This window comes from Macrotis lagotis, chromosome 1 (assembly GCF_037893015.1).
Source record: "Macrotis lagotis isolate mMagLag1 chromosome 1, bilby.v1.9.chrom.fasta, whole genome shotgun sequence".
Classification (NCBI taxonomy): Eukaryota; Metazoa; Chordata; class Mammalia; order Peramelemorphia; family Peramelidae; genus Macrotis; species Macrotis lagotis.
The window spans coordinates 655,346,406-655,358,653 of record NC_133658.1 but is presented as its reverse complement, the minus strand read 5'-3'; the positions used below and the strand labels follow the sequence as shown (position 1 = coordinate 655,358,653).

Below are 12,248 nucleotides of genomic sequence, written 5' to 3'. Positions count from 1 at the left end.
TCTGATTTTTCCATGGACCTAAAGTTCTTTGTCTCATTGATCTAAATTCTTCTTCATCCTCCACTGTTACCTGCATTCCATATTAGTCATGCTATAAAATATGGCCATATCCTAGAACATATATGTGTTATAAGGTCCTGCATTTCACTTCTGATATCCCTCTGCAATCAATCAGCAAGTGTTGACTGATTGCTAAGTGTATGCCTACTGTTGTACTGTTCAGTGTGTGCCTCTAGAAAAAGATATAATTTGGTTGGCAGAGCCAGGATATGAATCCATGACTTTAACTAAATATGCAGGGTAGCTAGGTGATGCAGTAGATAGAGCACCTGGAGTCAGGAGAACCTGATTTCAAATGTGACCCTCAGATGCTTAATACTTATTTAACTCTATGACCTTGGGCAAGTCACTTAACCCCATTGCCTTGCCAAAAACAAAAACAACTAAACTAAATATGCTACTCTCTCTTTAGAAAGAGCTATCTTGACTTTAATACATTGCTAAAATGCATGACTTTGAAGATGTCAGTCCTACTGAGTTTCAGTTTCTTTATACATAAAAAGTTGACTAAATGATTGTTAATGTACTTGAAGTTATGAAATTGTATGATTCCTTGTATATGTAGTAATGACTAATTAAGCTAACAAAAGATCACTTTGGCTGACTGCTCTAAAGAGCAAATATTTTCTAAATTATTTAAAGTAAGCTAAACATGTCACAGGATATAAAATAAACCCTCATAAATCCTCAGCATTTCTATATATTACTAGCAAGATACAGCAGCAGGAGCTAGAAAGAGAAATCCCATTTAAAGTAACTTCAGACAATATAAAATACTTGGGAGTCCACCTGCCAAGGCAGATTTAGAAACTGTATAAAAACAACTATAAAACACTTACTTAAATAAAATTAGATTTAAATAACTGGGCAAAATATCAACTGCTCATGCACAGACCAAGCTAATATAATAAAAATGACAAGTCTACCTAATTAAACTACTTATTTGTGCCTTACCAATTAAACTTCAAAAATCACTTTAATGAACTAGGGGGAAAAAAGTAAGTAAATTCATACAGAGAAATAAAAAGTTTGGAATATCCAGGGATTTAATGAAAAAAATGCAACAGAAGGTGGCTTAACCCTACCAGTCTAACTTATATAACATTAGTCATCAAAACTCTGGTATTGGCTAAGAAATAGAGTGGTGGACCAGTGGAATAGACTAGGTGCAAAAGAGATAGCAGAAAATGATTATAGTACTGTTTGATAAAGCCAGAGTATAGCTTCTTAGATAAAAAAATATCTCTTTGATAAAAAACTGTTGGAAAAATTGGAAGTTAGTATGGCAGAAACTTGGTTTAGACCAACATCTCACATCCTATACCAAGATAAGATCAAAATGGGTACCGGATTTAGGCATAAATATTACAAGCAAACTAGGAGATCAAGGAATAGTTTATCTGTCAAATCTATGTAAAGGGAAGCAGTTTATGAACAAGGAAGAGATGGAGAACATCATTAAAAACAAATTAGATAATTTTGATTACATTAAATTAAAAAGATTTTGCACAAACACAACCAAGATCAAAAGAAATGTAGTAAATTGAGGAACAATTTTTACAATTAGTATTTCTGACAAAGGACTCATTTCTAAAATATATAGAAAACTGAGTTCAATTTATAAAAAAAAAACCATTCTCCAATTGACAAATGGTCAAAGGATATGCAGAGGCTATTTACAGATAGGCAATCAAAGCGATCCATAGTCATGCTCTAAATCATTACTGATTAGAGAAATGCAAATTAAAACATCTCTGAGGCACCATTCATACCTCTCCGATTGGCCAATATGACCAGAAAGGACAATGATCAATGTTAGAAGGGATGTGGAAAATTTGGAACACTAATGCATTGTTGATGGAGCTGTGAACTCATCTAACTTTTCTGGAGAACAATTTGGAATTATGCCCAAAGGGCAATAAAAATGTGCATACCCTTTGACACAGCAATACCCTACTGGGTCTGTACCCTGAAGAGATCATGAAGAAGGGTAAAAAAAGATTACTTGTACAAAATTAATCATAGCAGCTCTGTTTGTGGTGGCAAAGAATTGGAAACTGAGTGAATGTCTACCAATTGGGGAAGGGCTAAACAAATTGTAGTATATATATACTTTATGGAACATTATTGTTCTGTTAGAAACCAGGAGGGATGGGAATTCAAAGAAGCCTGAAGGATTTGCATGAAATGAGGCTGAGGGAGATGAGCAGAACCAGAAGAACATTGTACACCATAACAGCAACATGGGATTGATGATCAATCTTAATGGACTTGCTCATTTCATCAGTGCAACAATCAGGGACAATTTTAGGGTATCTGCGATGGAGAATACTATAGGTATCCAAAAAAAGAATTGTGGTCTTTAAACAAAGAGCAAAGATTATTACCTTTAATTAAAAAAAGTTATCTTATGTAATTTTTCTATCTCTTATATTTTATTTTTTTCTTAAGGATATGATTTCTCTGTCAACACATTCAATTTTGATGAATGTATAGTATGGAAACAATGTAAAAGTCTATCAGACTGCCTTCTGTGGAGGATGGAGGGAGGGAAGCAAGATTGGGGGGGGGATTGTAAAATTCAAAGAACAATAAAAAAGAAATCAAAGGATGAACAAAATATGAGCCAGGATTCAGTGTCTTGAATATATAGGCATTTGATAAATATTAATTCTGTTAATATTAAAAAAATAAAGTAAACTAAACATTCCCTTACAATCTTCTTTATACTGTTTATTTACTTGAAAGTTTTTTCTTCCATATACTATAACGGTAAACTCATATACTTCAAATTTATTTATTCAAGATTACGATTTAGGATTATTGGGGATAGTATAGTTTTAAGTCTTGAACCTAATTATTTGCACATGTTAAGAAAAATCTGTTCTAGTTTTCTCAAGGTATTTCCTTTAGATTCAGTGAAATGAATTCCTATCGGAACAAAACAAAAAATTATTCATAGATTTTTTTTTCCTCTCAAAAATAGTCACACCTCTCAGAAATAGGAAGCATCCAGGAGAGACAGCATGATGTAATGGATAGAAACTAGCCTCAGGAAATAAGATAAGGTTTTTAAATTGTCTTATGTAATTTAGTACCATTAATAATAGGAATCAAAAATAATATAGCAAGATTTTATTTCCAGAGTTAAATTACTGTTTAAAGTTAAGGGCTTATCCATTGCATAATGTTTTAAAATTATTTTAGTGAATAGAGCTTTTGAATGATAATTTAAAAATCTGACTTACAGAGCAAACTCCTTTCTACATAGATTGCGTACCAAATTATAGCTTTTTGCTTGTGATTACAAATAATACAAATTCTCATTACAGAAAAAATTTTAGAAAGGGTATTTTCAGAGGAAAAATACTATATAATTCAAAGATACTATTGAAAATGGTTTTCTTTTATTGTTTTAGAATCCAAAGAAAACATCATTTCCCAGCTATTTGAAGATGGAAAGGCAAGTTACAAATCATTAGAAAACAAAGGGTATTTCTTCCCTTCACTAAGTAATTTTGATTTCCTTTTAGACTTTGCTTTGAGTTTTGCTGAATCTCCCACTAATGCTTCAGAAAATAGTCTGCTAAATGTTAATAAGTGATAAGAGTGCATTCAGGACTGTTGTCAAGTTAACAATATATACAGAAGCAATAGCTATTGTGATTTTTTTTTTAAAAAGTGTATTTCTGTTTTTTCCCCTAAATTTCACAGTATTCCATCCACCAAAACTTCACAATGTAATACCATAATTACCACAACTTTTTTGTCTCCCCATATAATAAGAAGTGAGATTATGGATGTACACTTTTTTCCTAGAATTGCTGCCTAACCTAATTAGATCAGACCTATCCTCTATGAGACAATTTTCTTCTGGGGTAACAGAGAGGTAATTCTTGATCTGTTAAGTTTACCCACTTGTTTTTGCCTTCTTTTTAAGGATTTGAGAGTTTGAATCCCCCCCCCCCAAGTGTACCACCTTAAAAATAACCAGGATTTTTTTTTAATCATGAAATCATATTATTTCACTCTTCCTCACTCAGTTGCTTCTCTCAAGCAAACAGTTTTGGCTTTTCCATTCTGCATAGTGACTTAAACTTACTTATAACCTTATTAGAAAGAGAATTTAATTGGGATTTGGAATTTGTATGGTGAGGGGTTCTAAAGGTACATATTGACATTAGTACATGTTACATAAAAGTATGAAACCTTATTTTAGAGATTAAAAATTAAGGGGAATAATGAGAATTGAGCATTCAGTTAAATCAAATGTAAAATCAAATCCCCTCTAGTTGCTATTCTAAAATCATTTGATAAATAATTTTTTATTTATTTTAGGTTTTTGCAAGGCAAATGGGGTTAAGTAGCTTGGCCACACAGCTAGGTAATTATTAAGTGTCTGAGGCCAAGTTTGAACTCAGGTCCTCCTGACTCCAGGGTCAGTGCTCTATCCACTCTGTCACCTAGCTGCCCCAGGGTCATAGATTTAGAGTGGGAAGAGTCCCTAGCTGTCATCTAGTCTAGACCCTGATACTTTATCCATTACGCCACCTAGCTGCCCCCACAAAACTTTTTAAAGAGCCCACCTAAGAAATATTTTTGTGATAGTATAGAGTAAGATTTAGCTAATCCTGAAATGATGGTAACAGACTATATCTTATAATAATGGGAGCAACACCTAAAACATAGGCTATGAAGATGAGCAGGTAAACGTTAACAGAAGAATCTTTACATGTCACAAAAGAAATTTTATTTATTTGTTCTTTTATAGACTTTGCACTTGTCTTTTAGCCAAGAGCGTAAAGAAAATGCACATTTAAAATCTGAGATGGCATCCCTTCGAGAAATAGCAAAACAAGTACAGGTAATTAACATGACTTTTCTTAAAATACTCTTCTTCATTTTTCCCTTTCATAGGATCATAGTCATAGATTGCTTTTTTGTGTGTGTTTTTTTGTAAGACAATGGGGTTAAGTGACTTGCCCAAGGTCACACAGCTAGGTAATTATTAAGTGTCTGAGGCCAAGTTTGAACTCAGGTCCCCCTGACTCCAGGATCAGTGCTCTATCCACTCTGTCACCTAGCTGCCCCAGGGTCATAGATTTAGAGTGGGAAGAGTCCCTAGCTGTCATCTGGTCTAGACCCCTTCATTTTATAGATAAATAAATTGATGGCCAAAAAATGTTAAATATTTGTCCAAGGTCAGACAAGTAAAAGTGGCAGAACTTTCTTTGAGTTGGTGATTAGTTTTATTAAATAAGAGAGTTCAGGGATGAGTATTCATTTAACTAACCCCTGGTTAGTTAAATTCTATTCATGATGATTATGTAAATTCAATACTTCCCCAAAATCTAATTCCTTAAAGATTTCTTTAACTTTGCATAACTGTCAGCTACTTTCTTTTTTTAGAATAAGTTTCATTTATTTTTTTTTTATTATCTTTTGAGTTCTAAACTCTGCCCCCCTACCTTTTCAGCTTGGCACTAAAGAAAGCCAGCATTTGACACAGATTTATGAATACAAGTAAAACTATACCATGTGTACTTCTATCTGTCCTTTCTCTGAAGGTGAATAATTCCTTCCTAAGTACTCTATAGTTGATTTGATTACTTACAGTATTCAGAATAACTTGGTTGTTCACAATTACTCTTCAAAGAATATTACTATTACTATATACAATATTCTTTTGATTTAGCACACTTCATTTTTCATTATTTCATGCAATTCATCCCATGTTTTTCTAAAATCAACCAGTCAACCAAACTAACCTTACAGAATGGTAGGATTCTATAACAATCTTCTCCCACATAAAAAAGCTCTCTGAAGAAAATAACTCCTTCAAATGCAGAATAGAACTGAAGGAAGCTGATGACTTTGCAAGAAATCAGGAAGAAATAAAACTCTTCCAAAAAAGCCAAAAATTAGAAGAAAATGTGAAATATCTCATTGGAAAAACAACTGGCCTTGAAAACAGATACAGAAGAAATAATTTAAAAATTATTGGGCTATCTGAAAGCCATGATCAGATGAACCTAGACTTCATTTTTCAAGAAATAATACAGCAAAATTGCCCTGAGATCCTAGAAGCAGAGGGTAAAATAGAAATCAAGAGAATTCACTGGTCAGCTCCTGAAAGAGATCCCAAAAGAAAAACTTCCAGGAATATTATAGCCAAATTCCAAAACTCCCAAATCAAAGAGAAAATTCTAAAATCTGCCAGAAACAAACAATTTAACTACCGAGGCTCCATAATCAGGATTACACAGGATCTGGCAGCATCTACATTAAGGGCTCATAGAGATTGGAATATGATATTCCAGAAGGCAAAAGATCTTGGTTTACAACCAAGAATCAGCTACCCAGCAAAACTGACCATTCTCTTTCAGGGGAAAAAGATGGACTTTCAATGAAACAGGGGACTTTCAAACTTTCCTATTGAAATAACCAGAGCTAAACAGAAAGTTTGTCCCAAGGGATTCACTCAGGAAGTAGACTATCCCAAGGATATCAGTGACTCTGGTGAACCATAGAAGGAGTAGGAGAGGACTAACTATGAGGAACTTAATGATATTGAACTGTTTGTATTCCTGCACGGAAAGAAGATATAGATAATTCATATGGATTTTCTCATAAGAGCTGTTAGAAGGAGCATATACAGACAGGGCACAGGAAGGAGCAGAACATAATGGTATAATATAGTAAAAAGATGGAGTCAGTGGGTGATAAAGGAAAGTACTGGGAAGAAGGAAAAGGAGATGAAGAAGAAGCTAAGAAATTTCACATAAGAGTCAAGAAAAAGCTTTTTCAATAGAGTGGAAAGTAGGAAGGCAAGAGGGAATGACTGAGCTTTCATACTCATCAGAAATGGCTCAGAGAAGAAATGACATACACACTTAATAGGGTGAGGAAATCTATCTTACCCTAGAGAAAAATACAAAGGGATGGGATAAGGGGGAATTGGGCGAAGGGAAGGGGGGAATAGGTCATAGAATAGAGGGAAGATTGAGGGAGAGGGTACTCAGATTCAATACGCTTTTGGACAGGGCCAGGATGAAAGGTGAGAGAGAATAAAATAAATGAGAGTGGGGAGAAAGAGTGGAGGTACAGCTAGTAATAGTAACTGTGAGAAAAATATTGAAGCAATTTCTCTGGTGGACTTATGATAAAGAAGGCAACTCACCCCAGAGACAGAGCCATTGAAATTTGAACACAGATTGAAATACAATTTTTTTTCCTCTCTAGAGGATTCTCATCTTCTGGTGGTGGGGGAGGGGTTTACTCTTATAACACATTCAATTTACATCAATGTATAGCATGGAAACAATGTAGAGACTATCAGACAACCTTGGGGGGGGGATTGTAAAATTCAAAACTTTACCAAAAAATTATAGGTACATATTACTATTGTATATAACTGGCAAACAAAATGTTAAAAGGAAAAAAGTTATCTCTGAGATGTATACAGTTAGCTCATGGACCCATCAGGAATGAGGTAAGAATTTTTTAAAATTACAAGAAGAGGGGCAGCTAGTTGTCACAGTGGATAGAGTACTGGCCCTGGAATCAAGAGGACCTGAGTTCAAATGTGACCTCAGACACTTAATAATTACTTAACCTATGTGACCTCGGGCAAATCACAACCCCATTGCCTTAAATAAATAAAAATTAAAAAAAATAAAATTACAAGAAGAACAATGAGAAAAAAAGATAAGCATACAATTGAAACAGCTAATCCCGAAAAAATTTGAAAAGAAAAAGTAGGAAGTGGACACTTAAAATGATTAAAAACTGACTTTAAAAATGTCATCTAGAAGTTTAAACAGTATATATGCAATATCACAGTATCAAAAATGTACAGAAATTACCTTAGTCATCAAGTAGGTTTTTGACTTTGTTGTTTAAGAGAGAAAGATGGCTACAAGGCAATATAAGATTGAATACAGACTCATTTCCAATATAATTGTGATGAATGATTAAAAGTAATATTATTTCATGAGGAAAAGAAAGGTTTAAGGATAAAATCAGATATCCAACTAAATGAAGTCATCCTAAGAGAATTCAAGGATAGAATTGTTTGTTTGTTTTTGGTTTTTGCAAGGCAAATAGGGTTAAATGGCTTGCCCAAGGCCACACAACTAGATAATTATTAAGTGTCTGAAGCTGGATTTGAATTTAGGTACTCCTGACTTCAGGGCTGGTGTTCTATCCACTGACCACCTAGCTGCCCCTCAAGGATAGAGATGAAAGAACTACAGTGTTATAAATGAATGAAAATAAAAACCTGCTAGAGTGAGAGAAAATTGTACATTTATTCACCAACCTTGCAAGATACATCTTACAAGATATGGGTACCTCACTCCTAGGCATAAGGCATGAATTAGTCTTCAAAGTCAGGTAATTTATGGTCTTCAGAAACTCTTTCCATTCCCTCTTGGATGTTCATAGGCTCTCCGAGTTTGAGTTACAATCTAAGAAGTCCACCCATTCCATGACATGCCCCTAATTTGATCCCCCCCAGTATCTGACACATGATATGCTAATGAACCCCAATTGTCATAGGGGATGTGTGGGTTAATATTAAATTACCTAATTGCAAAAACTCAGTAGCATTAGGTCAAGATCTCTAGGTCACTCTTGACCTGTTGAGAATCAGTTTGGGGTTTGGTATCCCTGGAATGGGATTAGGAAAACTCTTCCACTCTTTTGATTGGCTGGGCCATTTCCCCTTTGTAATGGATTCCCTAAGGGCACCCCTCCACACCCTGTGAAGACCAACACTGTACATTTCTCACAACTCCCCCCTTTTCTTTTTAATAACAACTTGGTCTTCACACTTCACCAGCAGTGTCTTCCTCAGATTAATTCACAATCCTCATCCTAGATAGGACTGACTTTCCCTATCAATATCTTTATCTCTTCCTTATTAGAGCCATACACCAGTCCTAATTTACTGATAAAATCTTGTACTATTTGAGTTATTAACTGGATCATACATGGGAGACACACACAGCTAATAGGATTCTCCCACTTAGGGCCAATAGTAAGATACCCAGTAACTGTTGAACCATGAACCAGTAAACCAATACATCCAAGAGGTACTAAATGGGCTTGTCCAGGTTTGGACTGGAACTTGTGCCAACTTTCTAATATCACTGGTTATCTTCTTTACCACCTGCCCATTGTCTTCTATCTTTAGGCAGCAGCTTGACAAGTTCAGTTTACCACAGCCTCCTCCCTCAGCCAACAGGTAATCTAGTACCAAGCTATGTTGAATACTCGCCTCTTTTGTTTGGTCAGCCAGCAAGTCCAAGACCCTAGCTGTGTGATTGGTAATTTTTCCACTACAATTTGGAGTCTTATTAGTCTATTCAGAATATAAACTGGGGTTCCATAGCCCCAACTCCCATCCTGTGCCCAGGTAGTAGGCCCTTAAGTCTTAACTCTTTGGACAACTGGGTCTAGGCAGGAGTCCTACAAATAAAATAATGTCCCTCTAGTGCTAGTTGGTCTTCCAGGAATAGTTTCCAACAAATGGATAATACTCATTGCTCCTCTTTACTTCCAAGTGGCCCTCTTAAATAGGCCATATAATCATCATGATAATAGGTACATTTCCAAAGTTGCTATACCTCCTTCCACTGCAGGTTTTTATACCAATGTCTTTAGAAAGGACTTCCTGGCTTCAAAATCCAAACTAAATTCCTGATTTTGTGCCATTGGATCAACCTTAAGAATATACCTAGTGATGTTCCTTAAATTATCTTTCTTGCAAATGGCCATTTTAGCACTTTCCTTGCAAGTCCATACTGACTCATAATCCCTTTCCCTTAACAAATGCCCCAGTTTGACCATCTTTACAAGGGATCCAGGTACCATCATTCATCCCACCTGAGTCTGAGGCCACCTGTCTTGTTTTTGAGTCCTGAATATATGTACCCTGCTTCTGGATATGTCCAGACATTTGCTACTCCCAGGCAAATATCCTGGCCAGTCAGTTATAAACAAGTTACCCTGAACTTACTCAGTCACGTCACCGGTGTCTCCTCTGGATCAGAATTCTGTGCCACTATGCACCTCTGACCAGGGACTGAGATCTAGGCCAGACCCAGGGGTACCCAAGTCAATTCTCAAACTGTGAACTATGGCAAGTTCAAAAGACTGGGCATTGACTTCTGCCAGCTAGACTCTCCTCCCAAGCTGTTGTCTAAATCAGAGATAGGACTCATTCCCTATACAGACTCACATAGCTATAATAATGCCACCCAATAATCTCCCTCTTTCTTTCTCAATGGAGAACATTTTCACCCTGCCTCCCCTCCTCCTTTCCATAAGGAGAAGGGCATAAGTAGGGATGTCACACAGAGTCAAGTGGAAGTTACAGATAAACAATGTACACATAGATGAGAGGTGGTGGAGATAACTGGTCCAGTCTCTCCTCTCCCTTTCCCTCTCCCTCTCCCTCTCCCCCTCCCTTGGAGGTATCCAATGTCCTTCAGCATCTTCTGAATCTGTTCCAAAAAAGTCCTCTCCAGCTCTGACTCCTTGAGACCTTGTCTTCTCATAGAGAAACTGATTAACATCTTATTCAGATCAAAACACGTTTCCATCACAAAATAATGAGATTCTGGAACTTATTACAATTTACATTTTGTCTTATTGCCATATTGACACACATAGTTCACTTTTAACACAAACTTCCATTAGTATTTTACTACATGAGCAAACTCATAAGCTTGAGTCAATGTGATCATTCTCATTGGGAGTTTGCTCCATACACATACATTCAATAGTAGCCTTTGTTCTAAGAGTACCCAGCATCTGACTTCATATAAAACAATTTTAACCTTTGCTCTCATTACAATAATGACATCCTTAACCAAAATGAATTTTTTTCCCAAATATTCCCATATTTTCCTTTTCCAGGTATACTTATCTAACTCATACTCATTTTCTCAAACTAGAACTTGAAACTAATTATTCTAAGAATTTTCCATTTTCTTACCTGAATATCCCCTCTGATACAAAAACTAAGGAAACTTAATTCCTATGTGAGGATGTAGCTGATAGCAGGTGTCAGAGCCAGACACCTAACTCATCTTTGGCTATTAGATTTAATTTACCTAAAACTTTCCAGGACATTAAAGGAAATTTCCTTATGAGTATTGAATGTCAGTGTCAAGGCAGAGGTCACATGGGTAAGTCAAATGTCTTAGGCCAGATTTATTCTTCCAGGTGATATATTATCCAATTGTCATTTTGGGAAAATCAAGTCAAAGGGGTCCAACCTCAGCCATACTGAGAAGCTGCCCCTTCAGCTGCACATCCCTGTCATCTGACATCCTTGGCCCATTGGCTTCCTTGGCTCCAAGAACATGACATTTACCAAGCAGCATTTCTTTTTGTTGACCATCCTAGTATCTGACATAAGAGAAAATTAAAAGTCCTGTGATCTAAAATAGTTGTTTTACCTAATTAGAACTTCCAGTTATAATCTTAATGGAGTTGCAAATAATGAAACCCCTACCTAAAGCTCGATTATCCTTCCTGGATCTTTGCCTAAAACCTGGTATTCTAACTATGACTGGCCGTACAGGCCTGTCTCCTACACATCCCTTTTTCTGAAATCATATCTACTCTATCTGTATATAAAGATGGTATATCAGATTCCCCTTGGCTAGAGAAACCTCCTTCTAGCATGTTATATCTTAGAACAAATAAAGGCCTCCTTTGTCCAGGAGATTGAACAGAGAAACATCAAATTATCTTGTGTTTATCTTTCTTATATCAAAGCAAACAACCACTGCTTTGGAATATACATAATAGAGATCCAAAATATTCCCAATTCACATACATAGCTAGAAACTTCTACACATAAACTTATTTACCTACTATCCATCCTCAACATACAAATGGTTATTTTTCCCAGGGCAATTGGGGTTAAGTGACTTGTCCAAGGTCACACAGTTAAGCAATCACTAAGTATCTGAAGCCTGACTTCAGGACCGGTGCTGTATCCACTGAGCCACCTAGCCGCCCCCTAACATACAAATTACTTTTCAGAATTCTTTAAAACCATTAAAACATCTTAGGTAACCTTAAATTTCCAACATGTTATTAATTTCATTATAACAGAGCAGCAATAAGAGTAACAGAGTAACATACAATTTACTAGATTGTACAAAGCAATT

The 12,248-nt window shown here is 35.8% G+C and overlaps 1 protein-coding gene across 4 annotated transcripts in view; it reads left to right on the top strand.

Moving 5' to 3' along the window:
- Positions 1-12,248, top strand: part of CCDC150 (coiled-coil domain containing 150) — a 136,313-nt gene that overhangs the window by 23,180 nt on the left and 100,885 nt on the right. For all 4 annotated transcript variants that reach the window (XM_074215427.1, XM_074215429.1, XM_074215425.1 and 1 more), the window contains exons 8-9: positions 3,480-3,523; positions 4,832-4,924. In XM_074215427.1, coding sequence (XP_074071528.1) covers positions 3,480-3,523; positions 4,832-4,924 — 137 coding nt within the window. The remainder of the gene's footprint in view (positions 1-3,479; positions 3,524-4,831; positions 4,925-12,248) is intronic.